Raw genomic sequence first — 21,824 nt, forward strand, 5'->3', positions numbered from 1 at the left:
TTCTCTTCCTCTTGCCAGTGAGCTGGGGTGGGGGAAGGGCTTGGGTCCCGGTGGGCCATGGCTTTGGTATGTTACTTGTTCCATGAGGTTTATTCTTTTCTCCAGGTGTATGCAGTCTGGTGCAGCCCTCTTTCCTGTTGGTGTTTCAGGATTTGTTGTATTAATTATATTTTTGTATTATATGCAGTTTTAGGAGGAAGCCTCTGTCTCACCTCTCATGCTGCCATCTTTAACCTCACTCTCTCATGTAACTTTTGACTCCCCCAAAACTTAACTACTAATAACGTACTGTTGACAGGAAGCCTTACTGATAAACAATAAACACATATTTTATATGTTATATGTATTATATACTGTATTTTTTAAGTAAGCACCTTTAATGTAAAATTTTTAAGAAAATCATAAGAGAAAATACATTTATAGTACTGTACCGTATTGATTGAAAACAATCCACCTATAAGTGGGCCTATGCAATTCAAACCCATGTTGTTGAAAGGTTAATTGTATATCCTTCATAGAGATTTCACTTTATTCATTCATTCAGCACTTGTCAGGTACTTATATGTTTCATATGAACAAAAGAGCAAGAGGTTGATTGATTTTACTATTGTGTTGACTTTGCTTAATAGTTTAACACAGAAGAAGCCTCTGTGTTATTTGGAAAATGATTTTATACAGGGGTGACAGAGAAACTTCAGTGGTTCTCTTCCTGGCTGTGGACATGTGCAGTCTTTTAATTTTTTTTACTAAATCTTTTTAATTGAAGTATTTTTGACATACAATCTTACATTGGTTTCAAATATACCACACAGTGGTTCAACAATTATGCATATTACTAAATCCTCACCCTCACTAGTGCAGTTACTATCTGTCAACATTGGAAGATGTTACAGAACCATTGGCTATATTGTCCATGTTGCACTACTATCCCCATGACCAGCTTATGTTATGATTGAGAATTTTTGTGCTCCTTTATCCCCCTCACCCTCCCCACCCATCTATCCCCACCCCTCCCCCATGGTAACCACCAGACACTTCTCAGTGTCTATGAGTCTACTGCTGTTTTGTTCATTCTGATTTGCTTTGTTTTTATGTTCCACAAGTAAGTGAAATTATGTGGTATTTGTCTTTCTCTGCCTGGCTTATTTCATTTAGTATAATGCCCTCTAGAACCACTCATGTTGTTCCAAATGGCAGGATTTCTTTTTTTTTTATGGCTGAATAATACTCCATCGTGTATGTGTACCATATCTTCTTTATCCATTCATTTGCTGACAGACACTTTGGTTGCTTCCATATTTTGGCTATTGTAAGTAATGGGGTGATAAACATTGGACTGAGGATATCTTTTTGAATCAGGGATTTTGTTTTCTTCAGGTAAATTCCTAGAAGTGGAATTACTGGGTTGAATGATATTTTCTTTTTAGTTTTTTGAGGAACCTCCAAACAGCTTTCCACAGCAATTTTACCAATTTACATTCCCACCAACAGTGTAGGAGAGTTCCCATTTCACCACACCATCACCAACACTTTCAGATAGTCTTTGGATAGTGGCCATTCTAACTGGTGTGAGGTGACATCTCATTGCAGTTTTGATTTGCATTTCCCTGATGATTAGTGATGTGGACCATATTTTCATGTGCCTGTTGGCCATCTGTTATTCTTCTTTGGAAAAATGTCTAGTCATGTCCTCTGCCCATTTTATAATTGGGTTATTTATTTTGGTGTTGAGGTGTATGAGCTCTTTATATGTTTTGGATGTTAACCCCTTACCTGATAAATTGTTTACAAATATATTATCCCATATTGTAGCATGCCTTTTGTTCTGCTGATGGTGTCCTTTGCCATAACTTTTAGTTTGATGTATTCCCACTAGTTCATTTTTTATTTTGTTTCCTTTGCCTGAGGAGTTGTGTCCAGGAAAAAACTGCTCATGCTTATGTTTAAGAGATTGTTGCCTATGTTTTCTTCTGAGAGTTTTATCGTTTTATATCTTACATTCAGGTCTTTGATCCACTTTGAGTTTACTTTTATGTGTGGAGATAGACAGAAATCCAGGTTCATTCTCTTGCATGTATCTGTCCAGTTTTTCCAATACCAGGTGTTGAAGAGGGTGTTTTTTCCCCATTGTATATTCATGGCTCCTTTATCATATATTAATTGACCACGTATACATGGGTTTATATCTGGGATCTCTATTCTATTCCATTTATCTATGGGTCTGTACTTGAGTTAGTACCTTATTGTTTTGATTATTATAGCTTTGTATCACAGCTTAAAGTCAGGGAGTGTAATACTCCCATCTTTGTTCTTCTTTCTCAGGATGGCTTTGGCTATTCAGAGTCTTTTGTGGTTCCATACGACTTTTAGAACTATTTGTTTAAGTTCATTGAACAGTGCCACTGGTATTTTGACAGGGATTGCATTGAATCTGTAAATTGCTTTGGGAAGGATGGCATTTTTACAATATTAATTCTTCCTATCCATAAGCACGGGATGTATTTCCATTTATTGGTGTCTTTTAAAATTTCTCTTATGAGTGTCTTATAGTTTTCAGAATACAGGTCTTTCACCTTGTCTTGCCAATGGGTTTCAGCCTTGGGCAAGTTCACTGTGGATTCAGTGTGACCAAAGAAAATGACAGTAGAATATTCTTGGGGTGAAAGGGTTACACCCAACTTTATTTCCATGGTGGCAGGTCAGTCACTAAAATCCCATTTACTCAGAGCAAGTCTACATGCAGCAAGCCAGTCTCTGCCTCTGGGCCTTTCTGCCCTCACAGCCGTCCCGCACAGCCATCCTCTGGGCCTCTGTTCTCCACACTGCCACCACTCCAGCCTCTGCTCTGGTCTCCTGCAGCCTTGCAGCCATGCCACCATGTCACCCAGAGCAACGGGTGGAGCTTTTTATATAGAGTCAATAGCAACATATTGCCCACACGTAGTGACCTAGCTGACCAGGGCCAGGTGAGAATCCTGGTCATAGGACCTTTCATTTTATCCACACATCTCCTTGGTTAGGTTTATTCCTAGATATTTTATTCTTTTTGATGCAATTGTAAATGGAATTGTTTTTCTGATTTCTCTTTTTGCTAGTTTATTGTTAGTATATAGGAATGTAACAGATTTCTGTTTATTAATTTTGTATCCTACAGCTTTGCTGAATCTGGTTATTAGTTCTAGGAGTTTTTTGGTGGAGTCTTTAGGGTTTTTCTATGTTTAATGTCATTTAATCTCCAAATAGTTACAGTTTAACTTCTTCCTCACCAATTTGGATGCCTTTTATCTCTTTGTGTTGTCTAATTGCCACAGCTAGGACCTCCAGAACTACGTTGAGTAAAAGTGGGGAGAGTGGGTATCTTTGTCTTGTTCCTCATCTTAGAGGAAAAGCTTTGAGCTTTTCGCTATTAAGTATGTTGACTGTGGGTTTGTGGCATATGGCCTTCATTATGTTGAGGTACATACCCTCTGTACCCATTTTGTTGAGAGTTTTTATCATGAATGGATATTGAATTTTGTCAAGTGCTTTTTCAACATTTATTGAGAAGATCATGTGGTTTTTATCCTTCTTTTTGTTAATGTGGTATATGATATTGATTCAATGGCCTCAGCAGCCCAAAAATAGCTTTTACTGATGTATAAGAACAGATTCAGATAAGGCTTTGCTATGACTGTTATGTGTCATACTGTTATGTCCTATTATTTCAGATCTATACTGATACATATTAGCTGAACTAATTTAATATTTCTATCTCACTTGATAGAAACTAAAGTTCACTCATCAGTGAAAAGGAAGAGGCAAAAGCCAAAATAGAGACATTTAGCATGGATCAAGATACAAGTCTAGGAACCTCTTTTTTCACAAAGGTGGCAGTGGTGAGTAGCAAGAGCGGACATGAAAAAACAAAAAATAATTGAGCCCTCAGTGTAGCACGGTTCCTAAAAAGCAAGCTAATTAAAGGCAGGGAGTTATAAGGTGGCGACTGATAGCAAGAACCATCTCCCTGTGTCTCAGTCGCTCAGCTGCTTCTCTCCACCTGTCGCCCAGCTTCCCCTGGAATACTCTGTGCTTCCACTTACTCCTTTCCCTTTCATTCCCTCTTGCATTTCCTCAGCTGGCTAACCTTAGGAGGAAAACTACATGATTTAGTACTTCACAGTAAGTGGTGAATGGTGGAGAGGCTTATCTTTCTCATTCGTGGTGCATTCACACCAAATTTTGATTTCACTATTCAGAATGGCCCCTCAAACTACATTTCTCCCTCTCCCAGAGAACAGGGAATTGAGAAGTCCTGGAGGGTTCAGGAAAGGCAAGTTTCCTGCACTCCAGGGACGACTTCAGGGCTTTCCTTGTCCAGCTCTCAGCATCTTTCTGCTCAAAAACACCTTTATCACTGAGTAGGAGATCCCGTGCTGGGCTGACCTTGCAGACTCAGCATCATCCCTACTTCCTGCCCTTGGAAGGGGAGATACTTCACTGTCCAAAATCCTTTGCTAGCCGGTTTCTTACGATTCCCCATAAGAGGCACCAGCCCCAAGCCTGAGGGTTGCCCGGCCTGGACAAGCAGCAGCCGTCACTCACCTGCGGCAGGAGGGGCGGCTGTCTTGGAGGCGGCAGCTTCTTGGGTTTCCGGCACTTGTTCGCCTGGGCACGGCTGGCTTCCTGAGCTTCCTTCACATCCACGCTTCCTGAAAGCCTGCAGGGATTCTCCTTGACCTCCATTTCCCCGGCCTTTAGGATGCTTCTGGAAGCACCTAATCCCTCCCCACTATTTTCCTGACAGAACTCCAACTGAAATGGACGCGGGTGCCACTTTGTTCATTCTCTGGTATCCTGAAGTGAGTTTCCTGAACAAGAATGGAAACTCAAGTTGTGTCCTAAATTTATAATGAAGCATATTTCTTGGCATTTCCTAGTCATTTTATATACTTTTCTTGAAATCTCCCATACTCCCCCAAAACTCAACAAATGAAAGCACCATCATTCTTATTTTTTTTCATTTATTATAGCTGCTATTGTTGTTATTGTATCTTGCTTTATACCAGAATTGTGACAAAGAGCAATTAATTTTACAGAAAGTGAAGAAAGGTAGGAAGGTTGCTCTAATTTTTCCCAAACCTGGCTGGAGGGAAAATTTGCACATCTTTGAAGTTTATGAAACAGGCGTCGAATCTTTATTAAAATGGCCAGCAGAAGAAGGTCATCCCCATTCAGGTACCAGAGAACTGGAATCTCCTTGGGGTTCGATAGCTTGTCAGCAAAGAGAAAGAGAGAAGCTCAGTTCCACCGTGGGAATGGTGACCGTGCACAGGGGTGGGGGTACCATTTGGGGTTGGAGTCCCTCTGAGTCTAATTAATCTACAAATGGGGGCAGTAGTGTTATGCTCATCTGGACGAGGAATGTGCTGAAATGCTGTGTTAGACTAGACCAAACAATTTGAATACTCTGCAGTGCTTATAATTTATTCAAATAACTTACCAGCATATTACCAAGGGGCACACAAAGGTGCTGCAAATACAGCTCCTTCCCTGGGAAGTGCCCAGTAGCAGGGAGCGTGGTATGTGCTGGGCTGGATGCTGGGCAAGCACTGAGGGGACGGCCTTCCTCAGGAAAGGTAGCACCTGAGCTGGGTTTCCAAGAAGGACCAGGGACGATTAAAATGCCCCTCCTTCTAACATGCCCCTGCCTCCAGGAGGCCATCCACATTAACCTCTCCATGACCCTTCCTCGGCCTCTGCTCGCCCCACTTCCTCACAGCCTTTGGTAGTTCAGGCTGATGTCTCCTCGCAGCTGCAGGAAGGTGATGGATCTGTAAGAACTGTCTTGCTTGAGGTGTTTTCAGTCTGTGGCTTCGAGACCAGCCTGGGAGCAGTGTTTAACCTCAGCGGGGGTGGGGGCTAAGCGCAAGCTGAACTACTACTTTCTGCTCAGGAGGACCACTTACCTGCAAAGGACACAAGAACTCACAGTATTTTTCTGCATTTTAATCCCTCCCACATTGAAAGGAAGGTAGGAAGGGAAGGAGGGAAGGTGGGGTATGTGACAGATGAATAACGAAGAATGGATCAGCATTTTCAACCTCCCTTCAAACCTATACCCCATAAAATGACAGAAAACTCTTTTGGAGAGTAAATCAGTAATGGTTCTAGGAAATAGGGAAGATTTTCATCAGCAGGAATAATCTTAAGGAATTCCTGAAAATCAAAAAGGAGGTGAGACCAATACCCACAGAGAGATAATGACCCAATGACACCCCTAACTCCGGACAACACATTCTGAGTTCAAAGTCAACGGAAATGAGCAGCAAGAGGGGCCCTGATGTTAAATATTAGGAAGATCAGTTGGAGGCAACCCCTTTCTCTCCCCTCTGTGCTGAGCCGTGATGCCCGTGTACTGGGGCTGGAAACCCAGCCCTGGGACTGGCCTTCTGCCCCTCCCCAGCACACACCACATCTCCATGGGGGCAAACTTCAGTAAGCTGAACATGCAGGAAAACGGGGATTCTCAAATATGAAAATGAACACACAACCAAGAATCACTGCATATTTGAGGCCATGAAGGATAGGCACCAGATTTACCTATCAGAGATACAGGCACTCAAGGAAACAGAATTAGTAGCCTAAGGAAGACTTGAAAATATATATAGTTAATATTTTCTGAGGGATTTGAGAGAATTATTGTTGAGGAGAAGAAATAACTAAAGGGCTTGGAGGTTAATTCTGTACATATAGAAAAAAGATATGTTCACAATTTTAGAGTAGCCATTAAAATATCATGTATATAAGATTAGTCTGTCAGGTTGAAGAAAGCAACAAAACCCAGTTATATGATATTTGTTTTTAAGAGACACATCTAACCCAAAACTACATAAAAAGGGTGAAAATCAAAGGTTGAAAAAAATGTAGCAAGTGAATGCTAAGTACAAGAAAGCAGGTGTAGTAATTTAGCATCATGGAATAGCACTGAAGGCAAAGATGAGTAATAGGGAAACTGGGAATAATACACATTGGCAATATTAAAAATTTTTTGTCAAAATAAAAACAAATTTTTTACATAATGGGCACAGCCAAAGACCAAATATTTGAAGTGGAAGATGGAGCTGTCTCAGGGTGAAAGGTACAATTTACCAAGAAGAGAATCAACATCTTTAATTTCCTAACCACAGAGTTTCAAGATATATAAAGCAAAACCTGATAGAAGTAGTAGGAAAAATGGACATCTACACAATCACATTGGGAGACTTTCATGCATTTCTCAGAAATAATCCAACAAACTAAAAACAGTTATAGGGAGAAGTGTGAATAGAACAATTAGATATATACAATTCTGTGCCAACAATATACTTTTGGTGGTGGGGTGGTCAAATGTGTATGGGATAGAGAAATTGTGTAATAATACCAGTACATTTTAAACAGGAAAAAATGCAAGCCATATTTACTTGACCATTTGGAAATTAACAAGAAAAGGATAGTAAATTTTAAAACTCTCTTTGAAAGTTCAATAACTATTGAGGTAAAGAAATCAAAATAGAAATCACAAACTCTTTGGAAGTGAAGGGAAATGAGAGCACTACATAATAAACTGTGGCCTATGGCCAAAGGGGCTCAGAGTGCCGGGGAGGGTGGATGGAATGCTGCTAGTTTCGATACAAGTGGTCAGGAAAGGACTCTGTGACCAGAAATGAAGGAAGGGAGGCAGCAGCTACATGTTAAATGGGGGAGGATCATTTTAGGTTGAGGGCATAGCAAGTGCAAAAGCCCTGTGGCAGGAACATGCCTGCTATTATCTAGGAACAACAAAATGCCAGTGTGGCTGGAGCAGCACAAGCGAGGAGAGAGTACTGCATAGGGAATGGAAGGAAGCCCAGATCATGTACAGTATTGCAGGCTTTTTGTAGGATCTTGGCTTTTAGTCTAAGTAAGATTAGAAGCCACTGGATAGTTTGACCATACTTATGTTTTTAAAGTATCACTCCAACTCTTTGGTTAGAATAGACTTTGGGAAAACCAGTCACTCCAACTCTTTGATTAGAATAGACATTGGGAAGACCAGAGGCATGGAGGCTCATCAGGAGGTGCTGTAATAATTGAAACAGATGGATTAGGTACAGGAGGCAGATCTGAGTGATAGTATTAGAGGATGTGAGGAGGGTTAGCATTTATAGGACTTGCAGATAAAGATGTGGGGCTGTGAAACAGAGAGGAGGAGAACTACTCCCGAGTTTTCGGCCTGGGCAACTGAAAGAATGCAGTTGCCATTTTTTGAGATGGAGCAAGCTTTTTTAATATAATTTTGCTATGGTAAGTTTTTAATGTTCTCTTAAACACTCAAATGGAGATGTAGGCTTGGAATTGGAGATATGCAAGTTTAGAGTTATGGGAGATCCATCTGGAGATAAAATTAAAGGATTATCTGCATGTAGATAGAATTTAAGGGCAGGAGACACTGAATGAGATCACTTAGGAAGTGAGTATAGAGAAAAGATGAGCCCAAGAACAAGTCTTGGAGCCTCTCCATATTTAGAAAACGAGGAGATGAAGAAAATCAGTAAAGAAAAATGAGAAGGAATAGTCATTGAGGTGGAAGTAAAACCAAGGGAGAGTACTGTCCTGGTAACAAGGGAAGAAATGCTTCCAGGAGGAGGAAGTGAGCAACCATGTCCAGTGCTGCTGAGAGGTCATTAGATGTAGCATGAGTTATGATGGGACAAATGGAATATTTTGTAGCAATTAAAAATAAAATGTAGACATGGAAAAACCTCTAATACTTAGGGCATTCTGTTTGTTTTCCACTTAACAATACAATCAGTATAGTATGATCCAGCTTTTATTTTTAAAAAGGAAGATGTATGTAAATAATTTGTAAATATGTATAAAAAAAATACACACCGAATTTTGGGTGGTGATTACCTTTGGGAAGGGAGTTTGAGTAGAAGAAAGGATGAAGGGGCATCTCATTTTTTACTCTATTTTTTTTAATTGAAGTGTTGATATACAACCTTATATTGATTTCAAGTATATAACACCACTGTGTTACCCACATTATTCAGCAGTTACCCATATTATTAAATCCTCACCCCCACTAGTACAGTTACTATTTGTTGACACAGGAAGATATTACAGACTCATTGGCTGTATTCTCCATGCTGTACTACTATCCCCATGACCAACTTATATTAATGGTTGTGAATTATTATGCCCTTTACCCCCCTCAACCTCCCGACTCACCCACCCTAACCCCTCCCCCATGGTAAGCGCTAGTTACTTCTCAGTGTTCATGTACTCTCATATTTTTATATCATTTGAATCTTCAAATATGAGAATGTATTCACATATCACTTATGTAATTTTTAAAAAGGGGTAATCATAAGGACAATGAGAAAAGTAAAAACTTTTAACATAAAGTTATTTTGCGTCAAAAGACTTTTTCTGATTAAAAACACTTTTAAGGAGGGAAAGGGGACAAGGAAAGAGTGTTTTTCACATTTTTGGTAAGAATGCATTTACCATGAATGGAATGTACCAAAAGGAGGCTATATCGTAAATTTCTAACCAAGAAAGAAACTTGTCCGGAGCCTAAACAAACTGAACGTAGCTAGAATGGTGCTTAGCACATTGTAAACCCTCACTCTGTGGTGGTTGGATCTGAAGTCTCCCTTTTGTTGATGTTTGTAAAATATTCCTGCTTGTGCTGTATATTGAGGTCATATTTCCACTTAAAAGTATAGCCATTTTAGAAGTTGAAGACACCTTTGAAGTTTGGCGTGATCTCTTCCTTTAATAATAGATGACATGAAGGTCCTCAGAGTTTAAGAGACTTGTTCAAAGTGACACATTATATATGCTATATATGTATATAGATACACATAGATCTTTATTTATATCTTTCTTTATATCTATATATATGTTTCAGCTTTATTGAGACATAATTGACAAACCCTACATCTGTGCTGAGCTATCATTCACTGAGTATTTGTTGCCAAGCACCACACTAGGTACTTGGCATTCTCACTGAACCTTCACAGCTTCTATAAGGTAGGAATTATTATCCCCACTTTATAGATGAAGGAACTGAAGTTTAAGTACACCCACTTAGCTAAGTGGCAGAGTTGTAGTCAAAACTACATCTCTGTAACCTGAAGTCCATCTTCTCAACCATGTGTGGCAGTGCCAGTCTCTGAGAGTGTACACTGGGCATGATCGAAGAATCAGTAAGGGAGAGATTCTGTCCTTCAGGAGCTCAGCATCCAGTAGAAAAGTCAGCCATGTGGGCAAGTAAGGGAGCATGGTTTGGCAAATGCAGGAATAGGGCTGAGTACATGGACAATGAAGAGAAGGATGTCACTGACCTTGACCTGGTAAAGGAGTCGGGGGTTTTGGAAGAGCCTCCACAGAGACGGGGCTTATGCTTGGTCTTGAACATGGTTAGAACCCACATCTCCTGACTTAGCCCTGGGCTTTCTATTATAACTTGGAGAAAAACAAGCCCAATACAAAATCCTAAGACCAGCTCCCCAAATCAGCTCTACTCAGTCACAGAGTAAACATTTAGGAAAGGTCTCGTGGATCCAAGTATGAATTAAAAAGAATTTCTGAGGAGGAAGAAACAATTGATAATGCTGCCTTCATTCCTTACGAAATTTTCACTGTGTGTTTTTTCATTGAATTCCAAAATTCTTAGTAGACAGTAGATTATACACAAGTATAATGTATTAGTAATAACACTAATGAAAGTTATTTTACTCTTACTATTCTAAATGTTTTAAACTCTTTTAAAAAATATACCTACCTTCACTTTGCTTCCAACACTGATTCTTGCCTGTTGGCCCATTGCTAGAAAAGTGATTGAAATCTTGTCTTGTTCTAAGATGCGAACTCCAATGTAACGATTCAGAGCCAGAAAAATAGGTTTAAATGAAGCAAAGGGTGAGAAATTGATGGAACTTGACCAATTCCAAGCTCTTACTCTGTTGCCAGCTTGATCTGAATATTGACCTCCCAAGATATTGATGTATACCCTGGGCAGAAAGGAAATTAAAACCATAAACAATAACATTAGACTTCAATCTTGAAAATGGCCCTGCCACTTGCTAACCAACATGAGTAGCACTATAAGCTAGCCAATAGCATATGAATGGTGGGAAACCTCAGGTGACCTGAGGACTACTAACACTGTGACTGAATGCTATGCTAATCTGGAATACTGGGTCCAATTCAATACCTACTGATAAATTAAAATGGATCCCAAGGATGAAACCAGGATGATAAAGGGGGTCTGAAAAATTATGTGCTGGGAAGGATGAAGGAGCAGGGAAGTTTAGTCTGGACAAGAAGAAATACAGGAGAGCAGGCTATATCTGAAAGGATAAAAGAGCAGTGCCATGATTCAGGGGATAGCTAATGCTATAGTGGTAATAATTTTGCAATATGTAATTATCAATGTTGTATACCTTTAACTTACACAATATTACCTGTCAATTATATTCAATAACATTGGGGGAAAAAAGGAGAAATAAAATTTTGCAAAACCCAAAAAAACAAATGACAGCAGGAGGAACCTAGAAGCCTACCAGACATTTCCATTGGGATGATAGCAGAAACTTCTGCCTGAAGAATCTAGCACTGCCAGGATTGCAGGATTAGTGGGTATGTCTCCTTGGACTATACAGGTGAAACCACTTATTTTGTTGGGCACTCGGATGATGGCTAGGTTTCCAGATGGGTAGCTGGGATCAGGTAAGGTCACTGAATTTTTCTAATAGTCCTTGACTATTCTGGGAATAAATTCAATTTAAGAGAGAGCCCTATGAAACTATAAAGTTCTGAGGATAGGAGGTGCTCTAATTACAAAAGGATTTTAGCTCTTTGTGTGGACCAAAATATACTTATGAAACACAAATGGAAGATAAAAATATATAAAAAGAATTATATATCATGACAAAGTACTGTTTATCCCAGGAATGCAAGATTGGTTTAACATCTGAAAATCAATTAATGAAATATACTAAATTGATATAATAAAGAGCAAAAAACACATGACCTTCTCAATAGGCACAGAAAAAACATTTGGTAAAGTCCAATACCTTTTCATGATAAATAACTCAATGAACAAGGAATATAAGGGAATCTCCTCAACCTGATAATTTAACAAAAACCCAGAACTAATGTCAGACTTAATGATAAAAGACTAAGTGTATTCTTCCTGAGATGAGGAACTAAACAAATTGTCCACTCTCTTCACTTCTATTCAACATTGCACTGGATGTTCTAATCAGAGAAATTTTATGAAGAAAAAGAAATGAAAGACATCCAGATTGGTAATGGAAGAAATAAATCTATCTCTATTTGCTGAGGACATACAATTGTATATAGAAAATCCTAAGGAATCCACAAAACAACATATTAGAATTAGCAAATGAGTTCAGCAAGGTTATAGGCTACAAGATTAATACATAAAAATAAATTGCATTCTATATAGTAGCAGTGAATTTCACATTCTGAGAATGAAATTTTCAAAAATTCCATTTATAATAGCATAAAAAATGTTCATCAAATAGCATCAAATTTGTTCAATAGATTGTTCAACTATTCTATTGTATTATTATTACTATTATTATTGTCTAATGGTCCTCTTAATTATTTTTACTGATGTCTAGTTTATATACTATCTTAGATTGGTTTCAAGTATACAGCACAGTGGTTCAACCAGTTACCCATATTACTAAATCCTCATTCTCACTAGTGCAGTTACTATCTGTCAGCATAGGAAGATGTTATAGGACCACTGGCTATATTCTCCATATTGTACTGCCATCCCTGTGACCAACTTATATTATGATTGAGAATTTTTGTGCCACTTTGCTCCCCTCACCCTCCCCACCCACCTATCCCCACCCCTCCCCCATGGTAACCAGTAATCACTTCTCAGTGTCTGTGAGTCTACCGCTGTTTTGTTCAATCTGTTTTGCTTTGTTTTTAGATTCCACAAAAAAAAATCACACACAATAATTTACTGTTACTATTCAGTCCTATCTAAGCTGGCCAGAAATCCAGAGATGAAGTATACACAAGACTGATTCTGAATCATTTTGAAAATCAGCCATGGCCTTCAAGAAAGTTAAGAAGAATTAAAGGCAGGCATGAAATGATAACTAATAATAAAAGTTAGGAATGTTATTTAAAATTTATTGATATAATCAAAACCTACACTCTTTCTCATAGGCACTAAAACATATTTCTTATGCCATGAAAGTCATATTTCTGGTTGACTATTGAGGTTTGACTAAGTATTTAGAAAACTATAACTAAAAATGACTTTTTCCCACAAAGTGAGTCCTCAGGTGACCAAAAAAGACCTTGTTATTTCATAGTTTTGTCTGTTTTTTACTTTCCTTGAGTAATAACTTTTGATACTGTGTCAGATCACTAGAATTACAGATCACTGACAGTTCAAGTGATCAATAACTTAGTGTTCCATAAAATGGATATTGAATTTTTGTAATAAAAAATAACATGCTGCTCATGGATGTGTAAATTAGTACACATTTTCTGGGGGGCAAAACTCTATCAAAATTTTAACATATCCATAATCTCTTACCCAGAATTTCTACCTCCTGGTATTTAACTCAGGGAAATAAGTGGTAAGATGCAACAAAAAATGCACAAAGCTCTTCATTTTGCTGTTGTATGTAATAGCAAAAAATTCAACTGCCTTTGTTCAATACTAGGGTATAGGTTAAATGAAGTATAGTTCACCCCTACAATGAAATACCATGAGGTTATAAAATGGTGATATATCTCTGTATGTATTTATTGCATATTATGTAAAGGGATGAGTTATAAAATACTAGTAACTAGTTGAAGAATTGATTTTTAAAGAATTATATATTTGCTCATAGGAAAAAGGAAAGATTTATAAGAAGAAGGTAACAGCTTTTCCCTGGGTAGTAGCATTTGAGGATAATTTATATTTTTCTGTTTATGTATTTTTATATATTTTCTCTCTCTGTAAAGAAATAAAGCCAATAAAATAACTTGATTAAAGAAAGGATACAATATTTGCATTGTCCCATCTGGAAATGACGTCAGAAACTTGCTGCCATGTTTGTAGTACCTCTCTGAAAGCTCATTCCTCACCGTCTATAAGTTACAGGCAATAAAAGGATACCGAACTGTTAATTGTTTCCGATACAACGCATTAAGTATGACAACAACAGACATCTCTGCTTGTTAGGCAGTGATACAAACCATTTCTTACTTTACATTTTTGGCCTCGCATCAGTAACAAGGAACAATCCTTGGGAATCAGTAAAGATCAGCCCTAACTCTTGCAGCTAACTTGATAATAGCCTTCGCAGCAGCCCTCTGATAATACGTGTCTGTTTGAAGGAGCTTGTGGTTGGTTGGTTGGTCAGTTTTTACTTTGTTCACATATTGCTATAGAAACAAGACAAGATAAAAACCAGCCCTAGCACAATGGAAATCTTCAAAATATTGATTGTTGTGGTGGTTACTGTCAATAGTCATGGAGCTGTACATCGAAGAAAGGTGGATTTCACTGTATGTGAATTATTCTTCAATAAATTGCCTTTGAACTCCAGCTTGTGCTGTAGCATCTGGTGTCTCTTCACGATGGCTCATGAAGTTGTTTGGGCAAGATACTTAGTGGAGTGCGAGCAGATGAAGAGAGAAATAAAGGGAGATATTCTGGATTAAAGCCCCAAGTTTAACTATTTTATATGAAATAATAGATGAATTTGTACCCAACAAGGCTTTATAATAAAGATTCCATTTAATTCTATTTATTCTGGATCTTGAATTGTAATCAAATGGATATAAAAATTCCTAGAGCTGAATAATTAATCGAAAATTTCATGCAATAGTTGCTATTTCTTTTGGAAGATAATACAGTTTTTCATTTTTAAAACTTACAAAATACATTGAGTTAAGTGTTAAAACATGGTATTCTGTTAATGAATAATTATAAAGTGAATACCCATGTTATCACCATCCAGGTCAAGAAATAGAACGATGCTGCTGACTTAGAAGCCCCCTGTGTATCTGGCATAAAGTCAATATCCTTCCTTCCTAGACATAACCACTAGTCTGATTTCATAGTCATTGCTCTGCTCTTTTAAATTTATAAACAATACAGTTTAACTTTTCCCATTTTGAATTTTACATAAATGGAATCATAATTATGTAGTTTTTGTATTTTGTTTCTTTCTATTAACATTATGTTTGTGAGATACATACACATCCCAGTGTGTAGCTGTTGTCCAATAACTTTTATTTGTGTATATTCCATTGTATGAATTTATCACTGTTTACCTATTCATTCTATTCTATTGTTAATGGTTATTTGGGTTGTTTCCAGTCTGGGGCTATGATAAACAATTTATTTAAACATTTTTATGTATGTATGCTGGTACCCAGTTCCGCTGAGATATTATACCTAGAGGCAGAATTTGCTGAATTCCAAGATATGCCTGCCTTCCCCTTTACTAGATAATGCCAAAGTGATTTCCAAATTGTACCAATTTACATCCCACTAAAGGCAAATAACAGTGACTATTGCTCTATATCCTTCACAACATTCAATACTTTAAACTCCCACTTAACTTTTTAAAACTCCAGACTTTATTATTATTATTGCCAATATCTAGGTAGGTACTGATCTCTAATTGTAGCTTTAACTTTTCTTCCCTAAAATATAAACATTTTCCTTTTAATTTTCCTCAGGTTACACTAATGAGGTCGAGCACATTTTCATGTTTATTAACCATTTGATTTTTCTTCTTTGAGAAGTGTCCGAGTTTGACCCATTTTTTTGTTAGGTAGATTATTTTTTCATGGTGATTTACAGAAATTCTTTATATGTTTAGGATTCAAGTTCTTTGTATATCATATGTGCTGCAAATATTTCTCCCTTCACTTGTCTTTCACCATTTCAACTTTAATTTATCAAATTATATATGGATACTGCTTTTTTCATCAGATAGTAAATCTTCCCCCAGCCTGAGGTAATAAAGCTATTCTATATATTAAAGAAATCTTTGTAGTTTTGCGTTGCACATTTAGGTCTTTAATCCACTTGGAGTTGATTTTTACGTAAGATGTGTGGTAGGGGTTCCAATTTCTTTAAAAAAGTATGGATATCTGGTTCTTCCAGCATTATGTATTGAAAAGATGTTCCTTTCTCCGTTATTGTGCAGGGCCACTGCTGTCATAAGTCAAAGTTTATGTATGCAAGAGTCTGATTCTGTATCATGGATTTCTCTGTTTATCTTGCCCCAACACTACACTGTCTTACTATATTCTGTAATAGCTTTTTATATTTGGCAGAGCACAGTCCCCTCTCTCTCAACCTCCTTCAAAAATGTATTGGCTATTCTAGGCTCTTCATATTTCCATGTAAATTTATAATCAATTTGTCAAGACTTCCCTTCTGCCAACACACATAAATATACAATCCTGTTAGAAAAGAATGTCATCTTTAAAATATTTAATCTTCCAACCCATGAACATCGGGTCAAATTTGTTGTTCAACAGGTTGTTCAACTATTCTTTTGTATTATTATTACTATTAATATTGTCTAATGGTCCTCTTAATTATTTTTACTGATGTCTAGTTTATATACAATCTTAGATTGGTTTCAAGTATACAGCACAGTGGTTCAACCAGTTACCCATATTACTAAATCCTCATTCTCACTAGTGCAGTTACTATCTGTCAGCATAGGAAGATGTTATAGGACCACTGGCTATATTCTCCATATTGTACTGCCATCCCTGTGACCAACTTATATTATGATTGAGAATTTTTGTGCCACTTTGCTCCCCTCACCCTCCCCACCCACCTATCCCCACCCCTCCCCCATGGTAACCAGTAATCACTTCTCAGTGTCTGTGAGTCTACCGCTGTTTTGTTCAATCTGTTTTGCTTTGTTTTTAGATTCCACAAGTAAGTGAAATCACATGGTATTTGTCTTTCTCAGTCTGGCTTATTTCATTGAGCCTAATATCCTCTAGGTCTATCCATGTTGTCACAAATGGCAGGATTTCTTTATTCTTTATGGATGAATAATATTCCACTGCATATATATACCACATCTTCTTTATCCATTCATCTATTGATGGACACTTAGGTTGCTTCCATATCTTGGCTATTGTAAATAATGTGGCAAAAAACATAGGGCTGCATATAACCTTTCGAGTCAGGGATTCTGTTTTCTTTGGGTAAATTCCTAGGTGTGAGTTACTAGTCATATGGTATTTCTATTTTTAGTGTTTTGAAGAACTTCTATACTGCATTCACAGTGGCTGTACCAATTTACATTCCCACCAACAGTGTAGGAGGGTTCCCATTTCTCCACATCCTCACCAACACTTGTTAATTCTTGTCTTTGGGATAGTGGCCATTCTGGTGTGAGGTGGTATCTCATATGGTTTTGATTTGCATTTCACTGATGATTAGTGACGTGGAGCCTCTTTTCATGCCTGTTAGCAGACTGTATTTCTTCTTTGGAAAAATGTTTATTCAGGTCCTCTGCCCATTTTTAAATTGGGTTATTTGGGGTTTTTTTGGTGTTGAGGTGTGAACTCTTTATATATTTTGGAGGCTAACTCCTCATCTGATAAATTGTTTATGAATATATTCTTCCTTACCTTAGGTTGCCTTTTTGTTCTGCTGATGATGTACTTTGGTGTACAGAAGGTTTTTAGTTTGATATAGTACCACTTGTGCATTTTTTGTTTTGTTTTTCTTGCCCAAGGAGTTGTGTCCAGGAAGAAATTCCTCAGGCTTATGTTCAATAGAATTTTGCCTATATTTTCTTCTAAGAGTTTTATGGTTTCATGTCTTATATTTAGGTCCTCAAACCATTTTGAGTCACTTTGTGTATGGAGTTAGATAGTAATCCAGTTTTCTGTTGCATGTAGCTGTCCAGTTTTCCAAATAGCCCTCTCAATTTTTGAGAAAGGTAAGCTAAAGTATCCCATTTTGATTATGGAGTTTCAAATTTTTCCTTTTACTTTGAAATTTTGCTTTATATATTTTGAGTTGATGTTAATGTGAGAAATTGTTTTGTGATGTTACAGCTTCCTGGTGGATTAAAACTTATCATTATGAAGTGATCCTCTTTACCTCTAGTAATAGTCTTTAGTATTTTTATATTATAGTACTTTTATTATTTATATTTAATATTTTTTTATCCTTATATTTTTTATGTGTCTCTTGTAAACAATGTATGGTTGGAATTATTCCTTTAAAAAGGTAATCTGAGAGGAGAAAAGATGGTGGCATGAATAGGATGATAGAAATCTCCTCCTGAAACCACATATATTTTGAAAATACAGCAAATACAACTATTCCTAAAAGAGTGACCAGAACTAAGAGTATACCAGCCAGTCTATATCGTGGAGAAGTCAACAACTCACAGAAAAGGATAAAGTAAAAAGACATGACCCAGCAGGAACTGAGCACTCTCCCCGCCCCAGCTCACCCATGGGAGGAAGAGAATCAAAGCGGGGAGGGAGTGGAAGCACAGGACTGCTAATACCCAGCCCTAGAAATCTACCCTGGGAGCACAGACCCACTCTGCATGGTGATCTGGAGATTAGAGGGGCTGAAAACCAAAGTCAGAGACTAAGACTGAGAACAGGTTCCCATGACTGGCTGCCCTGGGACAAAAGAAAAGCAGGAGCATTAAAAGACTTCTCAAGAGTCATAAGGCTGCTAAAGGGGCAAGGGTTTAGGAGAAGGAACAGGTGGACATAATTGTCCTGACACACTCAGCCCAGCAGGTTGGGAACTTTTAGGAGCTTCAGGCACTCTATCCCCCTGGTTGGCAATGCAGCCCTGAGGCCCCTCACCATGATAAGCAACCTGCTGCTCCTTCTTACCCACTGGCACCTGTGCACAAACCCACTGTCCCCACCATAGGTGCAAACCAGCCATAGGACAGCCCTGCCTACAGCAACTATACAGCTTAATGCAGAGGCTTCTCCTTGCAAGCAGCTAACCGGCCCAGACTGCAGAGACAGGCACAGTGACCAGGAAGCACGAAAGGCCTCCCTGCAAACACCTATGCCACTTGCCAGTGACCCCCGCCATTGCCCTAAACAATCCTGAAGGCCACACCACCCATGGCAGCTTAGGGGATTAACCCAGAGGCTGCTCCCTGAATGCAGTTAACTGGCACAGACAGTGGAGACAGGCACTGACTGTGACTGGCAAGTAGGAAGGGACGTTGTCCTCCCAGCTGACACCTGCATCATTTGCCTGTGACCACTCCCATTGCTCCAGGACTATGAAAAGGCAGAAGAACCTTTTTCAACCCCAAATCCCTCAAACACCAGAAAGAGGGCTTGGTGAGACTGAAATAATCAATCTTCCTCCAAAAGAATTCAAAATAAAAGTCATAAACATGCTAATGGAGCTACAGAAAAACATTGAAGAGCTAAGGGACGAATTCAGGAGGCAGATAATTAAAATGAAACAAACAATGGTGGGATTTAAAAGCAGAAGAGATGAGATAGAGGAGAAAGTAAATGGAATAGAAATTAAAGAACAGAAATACAGAGAAGCTGAGACAGAGAGAGAAAAAAGGATCTCTAGGAATGAAAGAATATTAAGAGAACTGTGTGACCAATCCAAATGAAACAATATTCACATTATAGGGGTACCAGAAGAAGAAGAAGAGAGAAAAAGGATAGAAAGTATCTTTGAAGAAATACTTGCTGAAAACTTCCCCAATGTGGGGAAGGAAATAATCTCTCAGGCCATGGAAGTCCAGAGATGTCCCAACACAAGGGACCCAAGGAGGACAATACCAAGTCATACAATAATTAAAATGGCACAGATCAAAGACAAGGACAGAGTATTAAAAGCAGCCAGAGAGAGAAAAAAGATAACCTTCAAAGGAAAACCCATCAGGCTATCATCAGACTTCTCAGCAGAAACCTTACAGGCCAGAAGGGAGTAGTATGATATATTCAGTGCAATGAAACAGAAGGGCCTCAAACCAAGAATACTTTATTCAACAAGATTATCATTTAAGTCTGAAGGAGGGATCGAACAATTCCCAGATAAGCAAAAGCTGAGGGAATTTACCTCCCACAAACCATCCCTACAGTGTATTTTTTTTTTTGAGAGGGCATCTCTCATATTTATTGATCAAATGGTTGTTAACAACAATAAAATTCTGTATAGGGGACTCAATGCACAATCATTAATCAATCCCAAGCCTAATTCTCAACAGTCTCCAATCTTCTGAAGCATAATGAACAAGTTCTTACATGGTGAACAAATTCTTACATAGTGAATAAGTTCTTACATGGTGAACAAGTTCTTACATGGTGAACAGTGCAAGGGCAGTCATCACAGAAACTTTCGGTTTTGATCACGCATTATGAACTATAAACAATCAGGTCAAATATGAATATTTGTTTGATTTTTATACTTGATTTATATGTGATTCCCACATTTCTCCCTTATTATTATTATTATTTTTTAAATAAAATGCTGAAGTGTCTCTACAGTGTATTTTAAAGGGACCGCTCTAGATGGAAGTGTGCTTAAGGCTAAATAGCTGTCACCAGAGGAAAAAAAAAAAACCACAGCAAAAGTAGACCAACTAAATACTACACAAATGCAAAATTAAATCAGCTACCCACAAAGTCAGTCAAGGGATACACAAAGAGTACAGAATGTGACACCTAACATATAAAGAGTGGAGGAGGAATAAAAAGAAGGGAGAGAAAAAAGAATTTTCAGACTCTGTTTATAATAGCATAATAAGTGAGTTAAGGTAGACTGCAAAACAGAAAAGAAGCTGCCCTTAAACCTTTGGTAACCACAAATCCAAAGCCTGCAATGGCAACAAGTACATACTTATCGAAAATCACCCTAAATGTACATGGACTGAATGCAACAATCAAAAGACATAGAGTTACAGAATGGATAAAAAAGCAAGACCCATCTATATGCCGCCTACAAGAGACTCACTTCAAACCCAAAGACATACACAGACTATAAGTGAAGGGATGGAAAAAGATATATTGTGCAAACAATAGGGAGAAAAAAGCAGGTGTTGCAGTACTTGTATCAGACAAAATAGACTTCAAAACAAAGAAAGCCACAATAGACAAAGAAGGACATTACATAATGATAAGGGGTCAATCCAACAAGAGGATATAACCATTATAAATATCTATGTACCCAACACAGAGGCACCTACATATGTGAAACAATACTAACAGAATTAAAAGGGGAAATAGAATGCAATGCATTTATTTTAGGAGACTTCAACACACCAATCACTCCAAAGAACAGATCAACCAGACAGAAAATAAGTAAGGACACAGAGGCACTGAACAACCAACACATTAGAACAGATGGACCTAACAGACATCTACAGAACTCTACACCCAAAAGCAGCAGGATATACATTCTTCTCAAGTGCACATGGAACATTTTCCAGAATAGACTACATACTAGGCCACAAAAAGAGCCTCAGCAAATTAAAAAATATTGAAATTGTACCAACCAACTTCTCAGGTCGCAAAGGTATAAAACTAGAAATAAATTGTACCAAGAAAACAAATAGGCTCACAAACACATGGAGGCTTAACAACATGCTCCTAAATAATCAATGGATCAATGACCAAATTAAAACAGAGATCAAGCAATATATGGAGACAAATAAGAACAATAGCTCAACACCCCAACTTCTGTGGGCCACAACAAAGGCAGTTCTAAGAGGAAAGTATATGCAATCCAGGCCTATTTAAAGAAGGAAGAACAATCCCAAATGAACAGTCTA

The 21,824-nt window shown here is 38.0% G+C and overlaps 1 protein-coding gene across 1 annotated transcript in view; it reads right to left on the reverse strand.

The window, feature by feature from the left end:
- Positions 1-1,326: 1,326 nt before the first annotated feature.
- The window catches only part of ERICH6 (glutamate rich 6), a 48,512-nt gene continuing 28,014 nt past the window's right edge, over positions 1,327-21,824 (reverse strand). Inside the window, exons 11-14 of the mRNA XM_036896396.2 lie at positions 14,054-14,139; positions 11,571-11,726; positions 10,790-11,018; positions 1,327-5,250 (exon numbers count right to left, since the gene is read on the reverse strand). Coding sequence (XP_036752291.2) covers positions 4,987-5,250; positions 10,790-11,018; positions 11,571-11,726; positions 14,054-14,139 — 735 coding nt within the window. The 3' untranslated portion in view covers positions 1,327-4,986. The remainder of the gene's footprint in view (positions 5,251-10,789; positions 11,019-11,570; positions 11,727-14,053; positions 14,140-21,824) is intronic.

The sequence above is a fragment of the Manis pentadactyla genome, chromosome 1 (assembly GCF_030020395.1).
Source record: "Manis pentadactyla isolate mManPen7 chromosome 1, mManPen7.hap1, whole genome shotgun sequence".
NCBI lineage: Eukaryota > Metazoa > Chordata > Mammalia > Pholidota > Manidae > Manis > Manis pentadactyla.